The 23,534-nt window shown below is 36.9% G+C and overlaps 3 protein-coding genes across 3 annotated transcripts; all 3 read left to right on the forward strand.

Annotated features, from left to right (window-relative positions):
* The first annotated feature begins 409 nt into the window (after nucleotides 1-409).
* Nucleotides 410-3,448, forward strand: LOC106167926 (uncharacterized). The gene is made up of 2 exons (XM_024077125.2): nucleotides 410-992; nucleotides 2,716-3,448. The coding sequence occupies exons 1-2, from the start codon at nucleotides 433-435 to the stop codon at nucleotides 3,152-3,154; spliced, it is 999 nt and encodes a 332-aa protein (XP_023932893.2). The 5' UTR covers nucleotides 410-432; the 3' UTR covers nucleotides 3,155-3,448.
* Nucleotides 3,449-3,833: 385 nt separating this feature from the next.
* Nucleotides 3,834-6,010, forward strand: LOC147763161 (protein Star-like). The gene is made up of 2 exons (XM_087009677.1): nucleotides 3,834-4,418; nucleotides 4,997-6,010. The coding sequence occupies exons 1-2, from the start codon at nucleotides 4,402-4,404 to the stop codon at nucleotides 5,430-5,432; spliced, it is 453 nt and encodes a 150-aa protein (XP_086865803.1). The 5' UTR covers nucleotides 3,834-4,401; the 3' UTR covers nucleotides 5,433-6,010.
* A 2,074-nt stretch (nucleotides 6,011-8,084) lies between these two features.
* On the forward strand, nucleotides 8,085-23,097 carry LOC106167902 (uncharacterized). Its single transcript, XM_087008765.1, has 4 exons — nucleotides 8,085-8,670; nucleotides 10,376-10,757; nucleotides 17,869-18,473; nucleotides 20,644-23,097. The coding sequence occupies exons 1-4, from the start codon at nucleotides 8,105-8,107 to the stop codon at nucleotides 21,080-21,082; spliced, it is 1,992 nt and encodes a 663-aa protein (XP_086864891.1). The 5' UTR covers nucleotides 8,085-8,104; the 3' UTR covers nucleotides 21,083-23,097.
* The last annotated feature ends 437 nt before the right edge of the window (nucleotides 23,098-23,534 follow it).

The following is a 23,534-nucleotide window of genomic DNA, read 5'->3' on the forward strand; positions in this document are numbered from 1 at the left end:
TCACGTTTTCATCCCAAGATTTCCTTACGTTTAGTTTAATTAATTTTATATACGTTTCTTACTTGCACACCAAACTAATCTCGGATTGAAAATTGGGAATAATATGATATTCGAATTTTTTAAATAATATGTTAAGCATTACGCTTTAAAAAAAGCTGTACAGACATTTCAACATTATATATGTGGAAATACGTTACATAGACTATACGTATACAAAACAACAAAAATACAAATATCCGTCTTAAATGTTAAACTTTAATGTCAAAAAGGAATATGATTGCATGTTGTCAACCGATCCAACATCAGCTTATAATTTATTAGCAATGACAAGAAAATGCTTATTTTCGATCCAAGCCATATACTGGCATTATATAAAATTCAAATCAAATACGTGGCAGGTCTGCAAAACCAAGGGTTCAAATTATCCGCACAATGGATGTTTTGAGTCGTGACTTAGCTCCAAAGATTCGCGGTGCGTTGAAAATAGGTATACTAATTGTTGGGGCACTACTTGTCATTTCTTTCTTATTGTTTCCGGATATCACACGGATCGTTCGAGATACCAGCCCAAAGAAATGGCAGTTCGGGCTGCCGACTGTTTACTCTCAAGCTAGGTATGGCGAGGAACCCGGCGTTCTTCGAGGTGATGGCCAACTGACAAGTGTAGACATGATCGAGGACCTGGGATCAAAGAGAATGAATGCAACCGACCCTAGATTATTGAAGCTCCTCCGCGAAAAATGGCTTCTTGCACCCTCCAGCCGTCCATACCACTTAGATAAACCACAAAAAATACACGCGTCTCAGGTTGGGCAATCACAGGCAATTGATAAGCTACTGAAACAGAGAAAAAACGGTTTCTTTGTCGAGGCGGGAGCCGCGGATGGTGAACTTATATCTAACTCCTTGTTTTTTGAGAGATTTCGGAACTGGACGGGAGTACTTGTAGAAGCAAACCCATGGGCCTTTGATAAGATGGCCAAAAAACACAGGTAAGTGGGTTTTTTTTTCGAGACTACACTGTTTCCAACTACCAAACATCTGTCTCAAAAGCCTACTTATGTAATAAAAAGTCTTGATTTCTGAATAATATAATATGTAATCCACCAGACCCGTAGCCAGCAATTCCAAAAGGGTTTTTTTTTCTGAAAAGAGAATCTTTTACCAAGATATTATTCTGAACCCTTCAACTCTCGGGTAGTATTTGCCTTGAGTGTATCGAACACACTTTCGCTGGCGATATTTATATCAGGTAAAAAAATCTACATGTGTGTTATTTTCAAAGAGCATCTCCAGCAGACCTGGGGGAACTAGATTAAATCTGGACATTGGGCTTAATAAGGAGCCAGAGAAACAAAAGAAGACTTTTTCTGCAAAGCTTCAAAGAACTTTGACACAGACTTGATCCGTGCCAAAATAATTAAAATTATTTATACATGTATCAGATTTCTATCCTGTAATATACTAGTAATTGGTTGATTTGTGGAGCCATGCACCCACATGTAACCTCGATGATACCACATATAAGTTCAACTCTTAGTTAATTGATCATTCAGCTTACCATGGATATCACGAAGTGGATAGCAAGAGGGTATAATAATAACAACGATCAACTGTTCTTCACGTTCTTGTCTGACAACTCAAGATAAATGCCGCAAACCAAATCGAATAACAGTACCGCACCGACATAATTCAGAATTGAGCTCGATACAAGCAGGTATAATCTGCATAAGTGCCCAAAGTTTATGTATTGAGGCCCTAGTTAAATAAATATATAGTTTTGGGTGGAATAATATACTGGAACTTCATTAAATCGCAGGATTTTTTTAAAAATTTTAGTGATGATTTGATTACTAGTGAAAACTAAGTTAATCTGCCCTTTATCTGTTGCATGTGTCTACATTTCGCTGTACCTGGGAATTTTGAAAATCTGTGCGTACAATTTTAAAATGTCTGGTTACGCCCCTGATGTGAGTAGACGATCATTAACATACCCACCGTAACCACTGAAGCACTCCAACACCAATTGTTTTTAATATGCGGGTCCTAATATAAGTGACAAGGATACATAGTACCAAGTGGTTGACATAGGCGGGTGTCTTGACCCGTTGAATTGCCAGAAGGTTGGTTTAACATAAAACAAGAACAGGGAAAACCATGTTTCCCAGTTAACCGTCAGAAGACGTCTGCAAAATCGCCATTATTTTGGCAGGCTTTCTGTTAGGAAACCAGTGATCACAAGGAACAAATGGTATATTTGAACTCTGGCATGGACACCAGTCAATCACTGGGCATTGATACTGTTCTCAGATGAAAACAGATTTAGCGTCAGAATGTATGGAAGCATAGTGTTTAAAGAACAGCTGGTAAGAAGTATATTCCCAGTTCTCTGCCTCTGGTCGACAGGACGCACCCATCATGTATAGGGTATAGACACGTATAGGGTGTGTTGGCTACTATGGTGTAGGCGAGCTGGCACTGGTCAACGTGAATTTTTTATCAGGACATATGGGTTTATGACATAAAATTAGTTCATATTTGTATTATTATTATTATCTATAATATATCGGACATTTTGTCTCCACTGGCCAAGCATCCACAATTAATTTCCAAATGGTCCCTGCTTCTTTTATGTGCAACAGCAAAGTTTTTTATCTTTAGTTTGACATCAGTTTATTCTTATTGTTTATTTTTGTTATTTTATTTTTAAAACAGGAAATCCAATGTCATCAACGCTTGCCTGTCTCCGATACCGCACCCAGTCCGAATAGAATTTAACTATGCCGATTTTTTTGGTGGCATCACTGATATGGGCCACAAGTTTCCAGACAGAGGAAAAGGCAAAGGACTTGCACAATGTTTCCCAATACATTCCATCCTGGCCGCACTGGGCGTCAACCACGTGGACTACTTCTCCCTGGACGTCGAAGGGGCCGAAGTGGAGATTCTCCAGACATTCCCTTGGAAAGAAATCATGGTGGACACGTGGACTGTGGAGTTCGGGGTCTACTATGCAAGGGGAGGAAAGGAGGAGGCCCGGCGCATGTCAGAAATCAGGAAGATCTTCCAAAACACAGGGTTGTACCAAGAGATAAATGCTCCTGGATTAAAATTTGATTTTCTATTCGCTCGAAAGGAGATAATGGCCTTGTAAAGAAGGCGTTGCTGACTTGATCATCCCTTAAGCTGAACTCAAACATCTCCTATATAAACTTTGGTTGTCTGATCACGCCATGACGAGTTCAAGTAAAACTCCGAGATTCAGGGGACGTTGGGAACTTCCTTCTCTACTTTTGATTATCATACATGCACTTTTACAAGTTATCATTGTCAGTAACGCACCAAACGTCCAAAACCTTTGCATGGGAAACCTGATATATCCAAAATGGAAGTAAATTAATTTAAACCCGTGCATATAAAATGGCCTTGTTATTGATTCGTACCAATGTGTCAGACTAATAACGCACTACATTTCTTAATGTGCACACATCTGCTGTTTGTAATGATAATTATTCCATTACTTAAACCCAAAAAAGTATCCATCAGTACAAAGACATATATTGATGAATGGGATTATAAATCATTTATTGATTTCATTTTTCAGAGGGGATTTGTCTCTTTTTCAATACGTTGTCTTACAATGCAACAAAAATACAAATAACCGTCTTAAATGTTAAACTTTAATGTCAAAAAGGAATATGATTGCATGTAGTCAACCGATCCAACATCAGCTTATAATTTATTAGCAACGACAAGAAAATGCTTATTTTCGATCCAAACCATATACTGGCATTATATAAAATTCAAATCAAATACGTGGCAGGTCTGCAAAACCAAGGGTTCAAATCATCCGCACAATGGAAGTTTTGAGTCGTGACTTAGCTCCAAAGATTCGCGGTGCGTTGAAAATAGGTATACTAATTGTTGGGGCACTACTTGTCATTTCTTTCTTATTGTTTCCGGATATCACATGGATCGTTCGAGATACCAACCCAAAGAAATGGCAGTTCGGGCTGCCGACTGTTTACTCTCAAGCTAGGCATGGCGAGGTATCCGGCGTTTTTCGAGTTGATGGCCCACTGACAAGTGCAGACATGATCGAGGACCTGGGATCAAAGAGAATGAATGCAACCGACCCTAGATTATTGAAGCTCCTCCGCGAAAAATGGCTTCTTGCACCCTCCAACCGTCCATACCACTTAGATAAACCAAAAAAAATACACGCGTCTCAGCTTGGGCAATCACAGGTAATTGATAATCTACTGAAGCAGAGAAAAAAATGGTTTCTTTGTCGAGGCGGGAGCTGCAGATGGTGAACGTATATCTAACTCGTTGTTCTTTGAGAGATTTCGTAGCTGGACGGGATTACTCGTGGAAGCAAACCCATGGGAGTTTGATATAATGACCAAAAAACACAGGTAGGTGGGGTTTCTTTCGAGATCACATTGTTTCCAACAGCCAAACATCTGTCACACAAACCCACTTATGTGTGCTAGATTATTCATCAGCCTATTAATTTCTGAATAATATAACATATAATTCACTGTATGGCACAGGTGCGGTTTCTCACTAATTCTCCTTTGACGGATCGCGATTGTTCAAGGACAGTTGCTGATCCATCATTTTTTTTTCTTTAGCTAGTGAAAATGCAAAAGGATGATTGTATAATAATGTCATATTTTATATAAAAGGGTTTTGTAAAGTTTTTTTAAAGAAATCTAAATCTTTGATTCAATCGAATTAAAAAGGTTCAGCTAACCAAATCAATATTTTGTATAGTACTGAACATTTATTCAGAAGGAGTATATCAAAGAATAAAACTGATTGAGAACTATGTATAAAAGCCCTTATAGAATTTTGCCAAAACCCTCTAGGGATAACAATAATTTCTCCACATTTATTGGGTATTTTGCGATCTAGTCTAACAAAAGCTCTTGTCATCAACGGTGCAGTTCACTAAATCAACTCAGCTACTGTTATTTTATTTTTAATACAGGAAATCAAATATCATCAACGCTTGCCTGTCTCCGATACCGCAACCAGTGCGAATGGAATTCAACTATGCTAATTTGTATGGTGGCATCAGTGAAATGGGCCACAAGTTTCCAGACAGAGGAAAAGGCAAAGGACTTGCACAATGTTTCCCAATACATTCCATCCTGGCCGCAGTGGGCGTCAACCACGTAGACTACTTCTCCCTGGACGTCGAAGGGGCCGAAGTGGAGATTCTCCAGACATTCCCTTGGAAAGAAATCATGGTGGACACGTGGACTGTGGAGTTCGGGGTCTACTATGCAAGGGGAGGAAAGGAGGAGGCCCGGCGCATGTCAGAAATCAGGAAGATCTTCCAAAACACAGGGTTGTACCAAGAGATGGATGCTCCTGGATTAAAACAAGATTTACTATTTGCTCGAAAGGAGATACTGATCTAGTAAGGAAGGCATTGCTGATACAGCCATCCCCAAAGCTGAAATCAAATATTGCTTGTATAAACTTTGCTTGTCTGATTTCGGGGTTTGACTGGGTCACGTTCTAGTCAAATCCCACTTTGGATTATCATACATGCATTTTCTCAAGTTATCATCATCATACCGCCCCTGTGCCAAAAGTTTAAAACCATTGCATAGGGAATCCGAAATAACCAAAATGACCGAAAATTGCCCTAGAAATTTACACCCGTGTATATCAAAGGTCATTGTTCTTGTTTCGTACCACTATTTCAAACTAATAACGCACTACATTCGTTTGTGTGCACTCAGCTTCTGTTTGAAATGATAATTATTCCATTTGTTAATTTTTAAATTAAAAAAGGGTATCCAACAGTAATCAGACATATTACTAAAAGGGGTTATAAATCGTTTATTTATTTCAATTATCAGATATGATTTGGTTCTTTGTAATACGTTTACTTTCACTACTAAGTAAATTCCACTTTCAAATGCAGCTTCGAAGTGAATATATTTTAAAAGGTAATTTTTTACCAAGAAAAGTAGGTATCTATTCTACTTTAAAGGGATAACAACTGTTCGTTTTGGGCAAAAAAGAATTTTCCTGGAACAAACGACGTTTTTTTTTCTACTTACCAATGATTGATTAATCCGTTACGACATCCAAAGTTGGTCCATATGTTTTTTAACTTTGTTTTTTGTAATAATCTCTGAAGAGGTTATTACAGGGGAATAGCTATCTATGAGGGTCCACGTGGTCTGATGACAAAAAAATATTCCAAAATAATTATGATAACCGCTGCTTTGATGGTAAAATGGACTTTATTATATTTCTGTTGGTTGTTTACAAGGCATTTTTTTGTTTTTGGAAAATATGTACCGCATATGCACAGTTGCTATCCCTTTAAAATCCCTTATATCAGAAGCGATTATAATTGTGACATCATGTTTGACTGTTCACTGCCGTCAATGGCCCTATATCTTTTTGCATTGACGCATATAGATAACCAAATTATGAAATCATATTCCTTTTTTCTTTGTATCGTACGGTATTTTTTATTGGCAAGTGCCTTTATCAAACGCATTTGGAAAGAAGCAACCGTCTGCGAACACAGTTCAACCTCTTACTACACTTACTTACTGGGTATTTGGTGTGTATTTCTACTGTGGAATGCTGCAGGCCAACAAAGTCTACCCCCACCTGAATGGGTGCAAATGGATGAGAAATATATCACATTTACACATGCAGGGCATATTGTGCCTCTCCATCTACAAAACTATCATTATAAATGAAATCTGGGCTACGTAACTCGAAAGCGAGTAAATACCGAGTTATGGAATAGAGACGCTTGCGCTCGGTCGTAATTCGCGATGCTTTCGAGTTACGGAGCCCTGAATGCCAACGTGTTAAAAAAAACGGGCTGAGAGAGGACAGAATGGGAGTTGCAAAATGATAAGCCGCTTGAAAATCAACCGTGGATAATTTAATAGAATAAGATTCCAAAAGAAAGAACGACCATCTAACCTTCATGCCCTTGTTTATTTATTTATCAAAACCAATTTTCAAGATACATGTCATCTAGTTAATGGATTTTATAACATTTAATGACAATTAATCCGGAAATTAAAGCCAAAGCAAACTTTTTCTTCTTTCTTTAAAGACTCAATGGAACTCCCATGTCATTCTCCCCTTCTTCATGTTGTTCTGCAATTTACAATAATACTGCAAACGGAGGCGGCGTATTGGCTTTTAAGAATTACCACGCATCATCATTATGAGGACCAAACATGAGCGTACTTTAGAGAAGCAATTGCAAAATGCGTTTGTTGCGATATTTTAGTGGCGTCGTGTCATGTCAGGCTGCATTCTTATTCAGATTAGTTTTAGAGGCCATCACTCAGGCAGCTGGTCACCTAGACCAAGTAATGGGCACTGGACTACGGTTCCTAGCAGACAAAAATTCCCGTCGCACCGTATTTCGTCTAGTGGAATATATTGCAAACTTGATAAGTTATAAATAAACAAAAGTAAAAAAAAACATTAACGTGCGACATCACGTTTTCATTCCACGATTTCTTCAAGTTTAATGTAATTGAGTATATATATTAACGTTTCTTATTTGCACAACAAACTAATTTTGGATTGAAAATTGGGAATAACGTGATATTCGTGTTTTTAAAATTATATGTTTAGCATTACGATTTTCGAGTCAAAGGAAAATGTTATACAGTATTTGTTTTATTTCCATGCAAATGTATAATTTCATATATATATATATGAAATATAATAGTATTTTAAAACATAATTTATGTTGCAACAGACTTATGCCCTTCTTTCCGAACGTAATCGCTTTTTCAGCTGAAATGAATACGACAATTTTTCATTCAAAATAATTTAATTCTAAAAAGACACACCACACACCTGTCAACACTAAATATGTGGTAAAAGATAACATAGACCATACGTAACAAATATAAATAACCGTCTCAAATATTACATTATGGGAAATGACAGCATACAACGTCAGCTCATAATTAATTAGCAGTGAAAAAGGAAATATTTCTCTTTTCGATCCAAGTCATATACCGGCATTATATTGGACTGAAAGCAAATACGTGGCAGATCAGCAAAAGTGAGGAATCGAATTATCTGCACAATGCATATTTTAAGATGTGTACATGTACTACCGTCAAAGATTGGTGGTGCGTTGAAAATAAGTACACTGATTGTTGGGGCACTACTAGTCATTTCTTTCTTATTGTTTCCGGATATCACACGGATCGTTGGAGAAACCAACCCAAAGAAATGGCGGTTCGGGGTGCCGACTGATTACTCTCAAGCTAGGCATGGCGAGGAACTCAGAGTTCTTCGAGGTGATGGCCAACTGTCAAGTGTAGACATGATCGAGGACCTGGGATCAAAGAGAATGAATGCAACCGATCCTAGATTATTGAAGCTCCTCCGCGAAAAATGGCTTCTTGCACCCTCCAAACGTCCCTACCACTTGGCTGAACCACAAAAAGTACATATGTCTCAGGTTGGACAATCAAAAGCAATTGATAAGCTACTGAAGCAAAGAAAAAACGGTTTCTTTGTCGAGGCGGGAGCCGCGGATGGTGAACGTATATCTAACTCGTTGTTTTTTGAGAGATTTAGGAATTGGACGGGAGTACTCGTAGAAGCAAACCCATGGGAATTTGATAAGATGACCAAGAAACACAGGTAGGCGGGTTTTCTTTCGATATCATTTAGTTTCCAACTACCAAACATCTGTCACGCAGGCCTACTTCTGTGTGCTAAGTTATTTATTAGCCTATTATGTAATGAAAGTCTTGGTATCTCAGTGATATGATATATAATCCACTGTATGAACAGGTGATATTGCTCGCTGATTTTCTTTTAATGGATTGCTATTTTTCAAGGACAGTTGCTGATCCATCAGTTTGTTTCCCTTTTGTAGTAAAATGCAAAATGGATGAATTTATAATAATGTCATCTTTTATATGAAACGAATTTGTACAGTGTTTTCTGTAGAAATCTATATCTGTCTTTCATTCGAATAAAAAAGATTCAGCTTGTCAACGTTAATATTTTTGTGTAGCTATTTAGAAGAGTATATCAGAGAATAAAACTGGTTCAGAACTTCATATTTAAATCTATTTAGAAGAGTATATCAGAGAATAAAACTGTTTCAGAACTTCATATTTACTGTATATTGTACGATCTAATCTAACACCAAAACAAAAATCATCCAATTTTTCATCAAAATAAGTTTATTTCATGCTTAAAGACTTGAATACTTCATTAGGTATCCAAGCACTATTTTTTGACATTTTCTTATTGTCATGATATAATCAACTCTATTCAGAGGTTTAAATCAAAGGGAAAATAAACTGACCAATGTTTAAAATCCCAAGATCTGAATTTTCATAAACATTTTTGATTTTTCAGGGCATTTTCTTTTATGTTTTCTTCTTGTTTTTTTTTTCATTAATAACACAGATACAAGCTTATTCCATTGTTTTTCACAGGTATGTATGAACTTAACAAGATAGAAGTGATTTTGAAAAACCAGTTAAAACAGTTTAAACCAGGAGTTTGACATGAGTCATGTGAACTTACTGTTACAGAATGATAATGCTACTCCACGTAAAGCCAATGTAATATTAAGCTGGTTATATGCGTTACCAGACTTAGATCTCTCCCCCGCCACCACCAAATCGCTCAACCGCTCAGAACCTCATTAAGAATGAGTAGGATATCCTCGGATATTTTGCAAGGGAAGTATAAAAATTTGCATTCTACTGCCTAAAGGACAAACATAACACATTAGTGTAATAAAATGAAATAAACATATTATGGTGTAAAATGAGATGAATTAAGTCTTGGTGTTAGAGTGGATCGTAAAAAATCCCCTCAATGTGGAGAAAGATAGAAATCCCTAGAGTGTTTTGCTGATTTGATAGTTTTGGCAATTTTTTTAGGAACTAAAAACATGATTTTTTCTTGGTATACACCTCTGAAAAGGTTATAATATACAAAATTATTTAATTTGACTAGCTGAACTTTTTTAAACTTAAATGAATGACAGACCTGGATTTTTTAAAGATTTCTTAAAAGACATTCTTTTATACATGTATTTATGATGAGATAATTAGTTTTTGCATTGGCGTACACAAAACTGTCTCTGGAGAATGTAAGGTTCAAAGTCTGAGTCATAATTTTTTTCTCGGGAAAAATAGTAAAGTCCATGTCATAAAAAGTTCATATCTGTTTTACTATATTTCCAAAATATTGTCTCCACTGGCATCACATCCATTTTAAATGGTTCCTGCTTCCTTTGTGTGCAGTAACATTTATGTTTTGTGTTTAGTTTCACATCACTTTAATCTTATTGTTTATTTTTGATATTTTATTTTTAATACAGGAAAACAAATATCATCAACGCTTGCCTGTCTCCGATACCGCACCCAGTGCGAATGGAATTTAACTATGTCGAAGGGTTAGGTGGCATCAGTGACATGGGCCGCAAGTTTCCAAGCGGAAAAGGCAAAGGACTAGCACAATGTTTCCCAATACATTCCATCCTGGCCGCACTGGGCGTCAACCACGTGGACTACTTCTCCCTGGACGTCGAGGGGGCCGAGGTGGAGATTCTCAAGACATTCCCTTGGAAAGAAATCATGGTGGACACGTGGACACGTGGACTGTGGAGTACGGGGTGGTCCATGCAAGGGGAGGAACAGAGGAGGTCCGGCGCAAGACAGAAATCAGGAAGATCTTCCAAAACACAGGATTGTACCAAGAGATAGATACTCCTGGATTAAAACAGGATATACTATTTGCTCGAAAGGAGATACTGGCCTAGTAACGAAGGTGTTGCTGATGTGGTCACCACAAACCTGAATTCAAACATTGCCTGTATAAACTGTGTCAAGTTCAAGTCAAACATCGAGTTTAAGGGGACATTGGGGACTTCCTTCTCTACTTTCTGGATAATCATACATGCATTTTCTCAAGTTATCATCATCAAAACAATAAAAATTCAAAACCGTTGCATGGGGAACCTGAAATTATCGAAAAAGACTGCAAATTACCATAGAAATTTACACCCTTGCATATCAAATGTCGCTGTGCTTGATTCGTACCACTATTGTAGACTAATCACGTACTTCATTTGTCATTGTACCCATCTACTATCTGAAATGGTAATTATTCAATTTGTTAATCCCCAAAAGGTTTCCAACAGAAACCAGACATATATTACTAAATGGGGTTATAAATCAACTATTTATTTCATTTTAAAATATAATTTGGTTTTTTCAATACTTTATCTTTCACTACTAAGTAAATTCCGCTTTCAAATGCAGCTTCGAAGTGATTGTATTTCAAAAGGTAATTTGTACCAAAAGTAGCTATCTATTCTACTTTAAAGAACTGTTAGTTTTGGCCAAAAAAGGATTTTCCTGGAACAAACGACGTTTTTTTTCTACTTACCAATGGTCAATGAATCCGTTACGACATCCAAAGATGGTCGTTTTTTTTTCATAAAAGTTTGGTTTTTGTAAGAGATTATTACGGAGGAAACACCATCTTTGAAGGTCCACCAGGTGTGATGGCAAGCACAGATTCCAGAATAATTGTGATAACTATGTTTTGGTGTTAAAATGGAATTTATTGGATTTCTATTGCTCGTTTACAATGTATTTATTGGGAAAATATGAATCTCATGTGCACAGTTGTTATCCCTTTAAAATCCCTTCTACCAGAAGCTATTATAATTGTGACATCACGTTTGACTGGGCGATGCAGTCCATCAATGGCCCTATACGTAGATGGGACGAATGTCAACTAGACCAAGTGATGGTGCCCTGAGTGTCAGGGCACTATAAAGCTAGCTTGTTCACTACACTTTTCATGTGATAGTTTTACAGTTCTGATATGGGTTATATATGAAATCAAGATCGCGCTGGCAATACTGAAATCTAGAACCTAGTGTAAGTGATGGGGACTGGACTACAGTTCCTAGCGGACAAACATTCCTGTCGCACCTGTATTTCGTATAGTGCAATATATTACAAACTTGATAAGGTTTAAATTAGTAAAAAAAAAAAAAAACATTAACGTGCGACATCACGTTTTCATTCCACGCTTTAATTCTTTAAGTTTAATACAGTTGAGTTTATATACGTGACTCATTTGCACAACAAACTAATCTAACCTTGAAAATTGGGAATAACATGATATTCGTTTTTTAGTTATATGTTTAGCCTTACGCTTTTCGAGCCAAAGGAAATATTATACAGTAGTTGTTTTATTTCCATCGAATGTATAATTTCATCATACAAATATAAATAACCGTCTTAAATATAACATTCTAATGATAAAAATAGAAAATGACAGCATCATGGCCAGAAATGAGCAGCATTCACGCGATACGCGAGGGCGCTACAGTAGTGCTTCACGTGACTCAACTAGCCAATCACAGCACAAAAATGGCATCGCACACAGACTCTGTGATAAGTGCTCATAGTCAAGTAGTGTTAGTTCATGGTAACAAGCGTCTGACATGTGCAGAGAAGTTTATTGTAATATATATTGTTCTTATTGTTACATTATTAAATCTAACTCTGTATCCAAGTAGTAACTATACTGTACCAAGTCAGGTACTGATGATGTGCAGAGGTCATATATTCCACAGTAAGCCATTACCACTAACTTATAACTTTAATTTTGTTTAATATGTTATTCATGAAAGAGTTCATGAAAGATTATTTTAATTTGTTAAATCGTGATCTTATTCTTTTTATATTCAAATAATTGAATAATGTGGGTAAAATTGGTCTTCCACTTCTTATTTGCATTTTTCCTTTACTACAAGATTATTTTGGAACAGTTGAAGCATTAAAATTTAAAATAAATAGCAATCTGAAAGAAGAAATTTGCATTATTATTAGATGATGATAGGAATTTTGGATTAAGAGATTAGTTAAATACTGAGTAGTGATATTGTCAGTCAATTTATGTAGAATCTGATAATATGATTGAAAATACTGATAGAATTCTTGGCCTTGCCCTGGGCAGTTTCACATTTGTGCCAAGTGCTTTTTTGGACTCCATTGTACAGTGGTAAAAGTTCTTCAATTGCCATGAAAGTTTATAAACAGACTCTGTATGGTGCTGCTATCTGCTGGTGCTATCGGCAACGAATTAGTTTGCCTTTGTTTCTGAGTGAATCTACCGTCTAAAATCACTATTTCTGAAAATATGTGCGTTTTGCTGAGGGTAGGCTAGGCATACACGGCAAACTTCTTAGTACGTGTGTACAACAGAATTTTTTTAAAAACCCCAGCGATATTTGGTCAGGAGTTGCTTGAAGCACAGCACAGCGTTGCTGTCTATCGGCATCAGGCCGTTAGTTTGTCAATTATCACGAATTACCCACGAATCGTAAACCCATTCATTTTCCTATGGCAATCTAGCAACTCATTAAAAGTGCACGCATGCGCAGTGGGCTAAGCGTGACGTCATGCAGTGCATTTCTGGGGATGGTGGTCAACCTATACAACGTCAGTTCATAATTTATTAGCAGTGAAAAGGATTTTTTTTTCTAGTCATATACATGTACCGGCATTATAATGGATTAAAAGCAAATGCGTGGCAGATCAGCAAAAGTGGTTTAAATTATCTACACAATGTATATATGGAGACTTGTACTACCGTCAAAGATTGGTGGTGCGTTGAAAGTAAGTACACTGATTATTGTGGCACTACTAGTCATTTCTTTCTTATTGTTTCCGGATATCACACGGATCGTTGGAGAATGGCAGTTCGGGGTGCCGAGTGTTTACTCTCAAGCTAGGCTTGGCGACGAATCCGGCGTTCTTCGAGGTGATGGCCAACTGACAAGTGTAGACATGATCGAGGACCTGGGATCAAAGAGAATGAATGCAACCGATCCTAGATTATTGAAGCTCCTCCGCGAAAAATGGCTTCTTGCACCCTCCAACCGTCCATACCACTTGGATCAACCAAAAAAAAAAAAAAAAAAAAAAAAAAAAAAAAAAAAAAATACACGCGTCTCAGCTTGGGCAATCACAGGCAATTGATAATCTACTGAAACAGAGAAACAATGGTTTCTTTGTCGAGGCGGGATCCTTGGATGGTGAACGTATTTATTGTTTTTTGAGAGATTTCGGAACTGGACAGGAGTACTCGTAGAAGACAACCCATGGGAATTTGATAAGATGACTAAGAAACACAGGTAGGTGGGTTTCTTTCGAGATCACATTGTTTCCCACAGCCAAACATCGGTCACACAAACCCGCTTATGTGTGCTAGATTATTCATCAGCCTATTAATTTCTGAATAATAATACATATAATTCACTGTATGGCACAGGTGCGGTTTCTCACTAATTCTCCTTTGACGGATCGCAATTGTTCAAGGACAGTTGCTGATCCATCAGTATGTTTTCCTTAGCTATCGAGAGTGCAAAATGATTATTATATAATAATGTCATATTTTATATAAAAGGGATTTGTTTTTTTAAAAGAAGTCTAAATCTTTGATTCGATCGAATTGAAAAGGTTCAGCTAGCCAAATCAATATTTTGTATAGTAATGTACATTTATGCAGAGAAATGTATCAAAGGATAAAACTGATTGAGAACTATGTATAAAAGCCCTTATAAGATTTTACCAAAACGCTCTAGGGATTACAATCATTTCTCAACATTTATTGGGTATTTTGCGATCTACACACACTGGACAATAGAAGTGTCACCCCTACTGAACCAATACTTTGGGGGAAATAAATGACTGTGATATGATATGCTCCTGGTATCATTTTATTAACATCATATTTTACAAAAAGACCAACAATACAATTCCATGGTACAGCGGTTTTATACTCATTAGTCACATTATAAGTAGACCAGGCATAGACAAACAGTTAAAAAAAGCGAGGCAAAGGGTTTATTTTTTAAGAAAGTTGAAGGATTTTACTTCAAATGAAATGATTTTAGCAAACTTTTACAAATGCGTTATAGAAAGTATATTAACATTTGCAATCATAGTATGGTATGGGCGGGCCACTGTAGAAGAACGCAAGCGTTTAGATATGGTCACATCAACGTGCGGCAAAATCATCGGTCTGGAACTCCCCTCTCTAGGTGCCATCTATACTAATACAGTAAACTCGTTAGCGTATGAGAGTGCGTAATTACGCGTTGTTTTGCTGTTTTTACGCATTGGCTGGAGCCCCAGCGCGTACGAATACGCACACCTTTGGCTTTGAAGATCGGCGAAGTTGACCAGTCTGTTGACTGTTGACGGTCAGACTCATGTTGAAAATGTCATAATTGATTCCCAAGTGTCTCATTTTTTTCTTAAGATATTTGAATTACCCGACTAAAACATGCTTCTTCTTTCACTGAGCCGCAGAGGATGACGTAATCTTCTCTGATTGGTCATAATATGCAAGTTTTAGGTCAAAGCACGTGTGCCTCTCTTTAGTATAAACAAGGTATGAACAACGATGAAATGATCGTTTTTTTATTCACATAATTGTTCAACATTTTAATTGAGCAACCATACGTTTAGGACCAATTTAAATCACTCGCCCAGACCAAATATACTTTAGGCCAGTAACCCTTGTGACTTTTGTAGTTTTAGTCGTCAGAATAAATTTTTAGTCGCATTTGACGAGCGGGCGACCGGGAATTTCCAGCTCTGCTGATTACCAGTGATGACAAAATGACGAGAAAAAGGAAAAGCAAAGGAAAAAAACAACAGTCAATTAAAAAATTTTGTCATGCAAGGTAGGCAAAGTTATTTACTATAGATTTCAGAGTCCGACATACCTACTTGCGATGGTTGCGTTTCGCAACTAGTTTTATCAGCCGGGCAACTAAAATTTAGCTGGTAGTTGCCCGGAAACGCAAGTGACTTTCGGCTGTTCACTTGCCCGGAAAATTTGAAGTGTAAAATTTATTATCACAGACAAAATAGATCGTTTATTATTGGCAGTCATTTGCCGGTTGGAAACAAAGTGGTTTGCAGCAACCGGCTAGCTCCAGATTTGGCCAGCTTAGAAAACAGTTGAACTTGAAGTGCTGCGCAAACAAACATAAATAAAAATTATCTTTCAACAAACTGTGAAATAATATTTCTAGTAATTATTTACAAATTGAAAGCAAAGGTTTAATTTTTATAAACAATTTAGTAAAACTTAAAAACGACGGGTGCCTAATGTTCCCGACTTGACCTACTTTTTGTCGGCATCAATTTTAGGGAGAAACACTAGGAAGAATAAGAAGTATGAACATTTTGATTGATTAAAATGGCTTAATATGTAAATTTTGTGTCCCTTCTCAAATAGTATACTAAAAAATGCTTGTTTGACAGAGACGGATACTGGGTGACTACTTGTCAGTGTCCAGACATTTTGGCGCCGTTCTCTATCTCTCCCTCTCCCAACTATTACAGAGCGCTTGTTTGACCTAGTTTTTTTAAAAACTTTACTAAGGAAGCAGTTAGGCCAGGAGCATTTTTAAATCTCAGTCAAGAATAGATTGTAAATTTTTGGCTATGAAGTGCAGTCGTACTTGTTGTATTTTGATTGTTTCTGTGGTAATTTAAAAGCAATGTAAAATCTCTAATAAATTACATGTTATATTTTCACCCACCCCCCCCCCCCCAACTGATTTTTGGAGAAAAAGCCAAAGAAACAACACTATAAGGTGACATAGTAATTACACCTTGATGAGCATTTTTTAATTTTACCCCTTCATTTTGAAAATTACCCCTTCTTTTTTTGGGCAAGGGGTACGGTACTCCCTTAGAAAAATCCTACCGAGTGCACTGTAATAGATCAGTAACAAAAACAGAGAAAATCATGTCTGACTATACCCACCCCGCACATGGGCTTTTTAAATTTTTACCGAGCAACTGCAGGCTTTTAACTTTTAAGGGATCTAAAAGGTTTTTAAAGAGTTTTTACCCATCTGCTGTGTCTTATTTTAACAACAAAATGGAAATTTATAATTTATTTATTTATAATTTGTAACCCGAATAGCAGTCCAATTTCCGTTTTATATGAATTTTATATTTATATATTAATGGCTGAATAAACTCTTATCTTACATCTTACATCTTATAACTTTGATTACTCTGATTCAGGGGGTGACACTTCTTTTGTCCAGTGTGTGTAGTAGTCTAACAACCAAAACAAAATCATCTGATTTTGCATCAAAATAATTTTATTTCATATCAAATTCATGTATTAAAGTTTAATTTTTGTGCTAAATTACTTCAATACTTCATTCAGAAGCCAAGAGCTATTCTCTGATAATATATTATTATTCATGATAAAATCTACTATCTATTCCGAGGAATAAATTAAAGGAAAAATATACTGACCAATGTTAAAAATCCCTGCAAAATTTGCCACACTGCCAAATGACTACATCATTGTAAAGATAACTTTTATACCTTGGGATGAAAGAATATATAACAGGCCAACCCAACTACCAGACTCGGCACCGAATGATCCTGAATTCACCGGTAGATCAGACCACACTATATATAAGAAATTATACATTTGCAATCGTAATTGTATTTATTTTGCAATCGTAATTGTATTTACGTTCTTTCTGAACGTATTCACTTTTTCAGTTCAAATTAATATGACAATTTTTCATTCAAAATAATTAAATTCTAAAAAGACACGCCACACAGCTCTCTAAATATGTGGTAATACGTAACATAGACCATACGCAACAAATATAAGTAACTGTCTCAAATATTACATTCTGGGAAATGAGAGCATGCAACGTCAGCTCATTATTTATTAGCAGTAAAAAGGAAATGTTTTTCTTTTCGATCCAAGTCATATACCGGCATTATATTGAATTGAAAGCAAATACGTGGCGGATCAGCAAAAGTGAGGGATCGAATTAGCTGCACAATGTATGTTTTAAGATGTGTACATGTGCTACCGTCAAAAATTGGTGGTGCGTTGAAAATAAGTACACTGGTTATTGGGGCACTACTAGTTATTTCTTTCTTATTGTTTCCGGATATCACACAGATCGTTGGAGAAACCAAACCAAAGAAATGGGTGCCGACTGATTACCCTCAAGCTAGGCATGGCGAGGAACTCGGCGTTCTTCAAGGTGATAGCCAACTGACAGATGCAGACATGATGGAGGACCTGGGATCAAAGAGAATGAATGCAACCGACCCTAGATTATTGAAGCTCCTCCGCGAAAAATGGCTTCTTGCACCCTCCAAACGTCCCTACCACTTGGCTGAACCACAAAAAGTACATATGTCTCAGGTTGGGCAATCAAAAGCAATTGATAAGCTACTGAAGCAAAGAAAGAACGGTTTCTTTGTCGAGGCGGGAGCCGCGGATGGTGAACGTTTATCTAACTCGTTGTTTTTTGAGAGATTTCGGAATTGGACGGGAGTACTGGTAGAAGCAAACCCATGGGATTTCGATAAGTTGACTAAGAAACACAGGTAGGTGCGTTTTCTTTCAATATCACATAGTTTCCAACTAACAAACATCTGTCACACAAACCCACTCCCGTGTGTTAGATTATTTATTAGCCTATTATGTAATGAAAGGCTTGATTTTTGAATAATATTATCTATAATCTACTGTATGACAGGTGTGGTTTCTAACTAATTCTCCTTTGACGGATCGCGATTGTTCAAGGACAGTTGCTGATCCATCAGTTTGTTTCCCTAAGCTAGTCAAATGCAAAATAGATGATTATATGATAACGTCATCCCTAATATGAAACGAATCTGTACAGTATTTTCTATAGAAATCTGTCATTTATTCGAATTAAAAAGTTTCAGCTAGTCAAAATTAATACTTTTGTGTAGCATGCATTGTACATCTATTTAGAGGAGTATATCAAAGAATAAATCTGATTCAGAACTTTATATTTACTGTGTTTTACGATCTTATCTAACACCAAAACAAAAACCATCTGATTTTACATCAAAATAAGTTCATTTCATTTGAAAATGATACATTAATGTTTAATATTTATTCTTAATGACTTAAATGCTTCGTGCAGCAGGCAAGCACTATTTTTTGACATTTTCTTATTATTCATGATAAAATCAACTTTCTATTCAGAAGTGTTAATCAAAAGGAAAATAAGCTGGTCAATGTTTAACATTCCTGCTAAATTTTGCCACACTACTAAATGATTAAAACATTCTAGGGATAATTTCTATATCTCGTGAATGAAAATATAATCTGTGTCTAGAAATACCATGATATTAGAGATGATTTCCATTGTTTGTTTTACTTGTAAGAGATAGAATTGTTTAACACCATAGGAATTGTTTAATACCGAGATAATACACTACCACTCCTGAACTTGGGTTAGCCAATTAAATCAACCTAAAAATAAGAAATCACTTACCAAATTTAGCAAAATATGTTGGCATCATAGCAGAGAGAGTGAGGAAATGTACAATGTGCTTATATTATAAGATTCTTGTACTTTATTAAACATACCGTATTTTTCTCAACAACAACATAATCTTGTTTATGAGAATAAAGTAAACGTCATGATAAAACCGGTCACCTCCTCTGTAAAAATAATTTTAGGCCTTATTTTGACATATATCCCACTGCCACGGGATGACAGTTGCCCATGAAAATCCTTTCTTTTTCACACAGCTTCCCTTGCATGCACAAAGGGGGGGGGGGTGCTAGAATCGGATGAGGCATTCCAATGAGAGCTGACGCGTGAGGTATGAACAAGACATATTCGTAATAAATGTTCTTGCTTTGTCTTGCAGTTCTTCAATGTTCTATTCACATCCCCAATTTACACGATGATAAGTTGCCTAGTTATTATTTAATGGGTACCCTTGAAGAAATGTGCACAACGTTCATTATATTTTGCTAGGTGATTATATTTTGTTACATTTAGTGTAAAAATCAAGGTCTTACCAGAAAGATGTTGCAAAATGAATCTTTATGTATTTATTTGGGTATTATCCCATTTTTTTCATAGTTAAATCTTTTGCAGGCAAGGTGTGTTACATTTAAAACCACACTCAATCATATATGACATCTGATAACATTAAGCAATAACTATGTATGAAGTAAACAATTTAAAGGGGATTTTGAGAAACCAGTTTAAACAGTTTAAACAAGAAGAGGCGTTTGACATGAGTCATGTGAACTTACTGTTACAGGATGATAATGCTACTCCACGTACAGCCCATGTAATAATTGGCTGGTTTTTTGCGGTACCAGATCCAGACCCCCCCCCCCCAACTCCGAATCTCTCAATCGCTGTAGGATATCGCGGTCTTCCTAATCGGCGATTGAACTGAATCACAATCTCACTTGTAACACATACAAACACATATATTTGCCCTGTGTTATATATATATATATAATTATTATTATTATTATGCAAATATTGACTGTTTTGCATTGGCGTACACAAAACTGTCATAATTTTTTTCTCGGGAAAAATATGACATAAAAAGTACATATTTTATTTATACTATATATCGGAAATATTGTCTCCAATAGCCCCACATACATTCTTCCTGCTTCCTTTACGTGCAGTTACAATTTTGTTCTATCTTTATATAGTTCCACATCACTTTATTCTTATTGTTTACTTTTGATATTTTATTTTTGATACAGGAAATCAAATATCATCAACGCTTGCCTGTCTCCGATACCGCACCCAGCGCGAATGGAATTTAACTATGCCAATAGGTTAGGTGGCATCAGTGAACTGGGTCACAAGTTTCCAGACTCTAGAGGAAAAGGCAAAGGACTAGTACAGTGTTTCCCAATACACTCCATCCTTGCCGCACTTGGCGTCAGCCACGTGGATTACTTCTCCCTGGACGTCGAAGGGGTCGAGGAGGAGGTTCTCCAGACATTCCCTTGGAAAGATATCATGGTGGACGTGTGGACGGTGGAGTATGGTGTCTTCCGTGGGAAGGGAGGAACGGAGGAAATCCGGCGCAAGACAGAAATCAGGAAGATCTTCCAAAACACAGGGGTGTACCAAGAGATAGATGCTCCTAGATTAAAACAGGATTTACTATTTGCTAGAAAGGAGATACTGGCCTAGTAAAGAAGGTGTTGCTGACTTGGCCATCCCCAAAGCTGAACTCAAACATCTCCCATATAAACTTTGGTTGTCTGATCGCGTCATGTCGAATTCAAGTCAAACCCCGAGTTTCAGGGGACGTTGGGAAGTTCCTTCTCTACATTCGATTATCATTAATGCACTTTCACAAGTTACCATCATTAATAACCTACCAAACGTCCAAAACCTTTGCCTGGGAAACCTGAAATATCCTAAATGACCGCAAAGGTCACAGAAATTTACACCCGTGCACATAAAATGGCCTTGTCGATTTGGCTCTTACAATACAAAATAAACTCCACTTTCAAATGCAGCTTCGGAATTAATGTATTTCAAACGGTAATATTCTACTTTAAAGGGATAACAACTGTTTGTTTTGGCCAAATTGGATTTTCCTGGGGTAAACGACGATTTTCCCATGATTACCAATAGTTACTGAATCTGTTCCGACATCCAAAATTAGTCTGTTTTAAATGTTTTTTTCATAAAAAATAATCTCTTAAGAGATAATTACGGAGGCATAGCTATCTATGAAAGTCCAAGTGGTCTGATGGAAAGCATAGATTCCAGATTAATTGTGATAACCGCTGTTTTGGTGGTAAAATGGAATGCATAAGTGTATTTATTAGGAAATATGAACCCAGATGAACAGTTGTCATACTTCTTATCAGAACAAATTTTCAAGGTGAATGTTTGCATGAACTCCATTTAGCTAACCCTTGGATTTTGATTCAAAACGGATTTTCCCCGCCAAAAGGGCGTTTCTCCCCCCCCCCCCCCCACACACCTTTCTACGGGCCTGTATATTGATCAGTATTGTGTTATTATAACGGTAAAACAATTTAACCCAGAAAGCCAAAGCAAACTTTTGCTTCCTGCTTTACAGACCCAGTGGAACCCACATGTCAGTCTTCTTTTCTTCATGTTATTCTGCAATTTAAAATAACATCACAAAAAGAGGCGGGATATAGGCTTTTACGGCCCCGTCACACTAGAGGCGGAATGAGCACGAATCATTCCAGGCGGACTCAAGTGCATTCTGAGTATTCCAACGGCATTCTTACAAGAATTGAGGTGAACTTGAAATTTCTTCCCGAATGTAGAACGAATTTGAAAATTCTCCATTCCGGCTGGTTCTGATTGATTCCTGCTGATTCCAAATGCGTGTGACGGGGCCTTTAAAAATTACTAGCTCGCACGTGAGCCGAATGCGATATTTGAGTGACGTCGTGTCATGTCTGGCTGCATTGTTATTCAGATTAGTTTTTAGTGACAATCACTCAGACAGCTAGGAAGGTAGTGGAAGATGGCGACAGACGAGGAGAAAACTGTCATACTGAACACACTTTTGAAGGCAAAGACATCTCCAGAAGGAGTGAACCGGTACTTCGTAAGTAGGCCTACAGTTGATATGTTTCTCATTTACCAGTTTCGGTTTTAGTTTATCGTCTTGACAATGAGATGCACGTGGACACTATAGGCTATCTCTCTATTTAGCCATTGGTCATGGGCCTTCCACTTATAATGGCTAGTCGGTCCAGGCCCATAGCCAACATTTTCAAATGGGAGGAGGGGTCTCTTTCTTAAAAAGTTAACCTTTTACCATGAAACCTTCATGTACCTAGATAAAAATTTACCCAGAGGGAACCTTTCCCGGTAAAAGGGGGTCCTTTCGAACCCCCGAACCCCCCTGGCTACGGGCCTGCGGTCATTGGAGCAGATATGGCAATGTCAATCTCGTTATTCGAAAAAAAAAGGTTTAAAAGCTTAAGATAAAATCGATATTATCCGAAATGTGCGTAATATGTTTTGTTATCGAATAACAAATACATGGCAATAGTTTCAGAAAAGTATTGAAATTCTACGCCAAGTTACATGCAGTACTAACCAAAGGTCTACACACACTTAACCTCGCACCGTTATAATATCATTAAGTTATATCAGTATATCGAGACTGTATAAATAACACCAACGTTGTGCGAGTCAGAAAATGATCACATTTTGGTGATAATGATTCAGGTGATAATGAATAAAAGAATCTTCCTTAAATGGCAATTTTTTAAATATTTCCAGTGGCAAAGGAACGCAAGAGACGACGGGCCCGTACTAAAAAAAAGAAAAAAAAAATATATATATATATATATATATATATATATATATTACAGTGGATAAGATGACCAGGACTAAAGTTGATGCACAGATATCTATGTCTCCCTCTTACAGTTTTTTTTCTTCACTGAGATCTCATTGCCCAGATAAACATTGTATTACACATGATTTTCAGTAAGATGCGGGTCAAAATAGTCGACATGTTTTCGTGATCTCAGTTGAAGGCATTGAATTGCGTTTACAAGGTTTAATTATTTAAAAACTATAGTCTAGGGCAACTTTATCATGATGAGAAATGCGCTGTAATGGAAAATTGCCTTGGTTG

This window comes from Lingula anatina, chromosome 3 (genome assembly GCF_051362555.1).
Source record: "Lingula anatina isolate TDL-2025a chromosome 3, LinAna3.0, whole genome shotgun sequence".
NCBI classification, from domain to species: Eukaryota; Metazoa; Brachiopoda; class Lingulata; order Lingulida; family Lingulidae; genus Lingula; species Lingula anatina.

Bases quoted from the DNA above. Each gene is read 5' to 3' on its own strand.
- LOC106167926 (XM_024077125.2), top strand. From the start codon at position 433: ATGGATGTTTTGAGTCGTGACTTAGCTCCAAAGATTCGCGGTGCGTTG. The intron at 993-2,715 runs GTAAGTGGGTTT...TTTTTAAAACAG, and splicing joins AAGATGGCCAAAAAACACAG to GAAATCCAATGTCATCAACG.
- LOC106167902 (XM_087008765.1), top strand. From the start codon at position 8,105: ATGCATATTTTAAGATGTGTACATGTACTACCGTCAAAGATTGGTGGT. The intron at 10,758-17,868 runs TAGATACTCCTG...TTGAATTGAAAG, and splicing joins CACAGGATTGTACCAAGAGA to CAAATACGTGGCGGATCAGC. The intron at 18,474-20,643 runs GTAGGTGCGTTT...TTTTTGATACAG, and splicing joins AAGTTGACTAAGAAACACAG to GAAATCAAATATCATCAACG.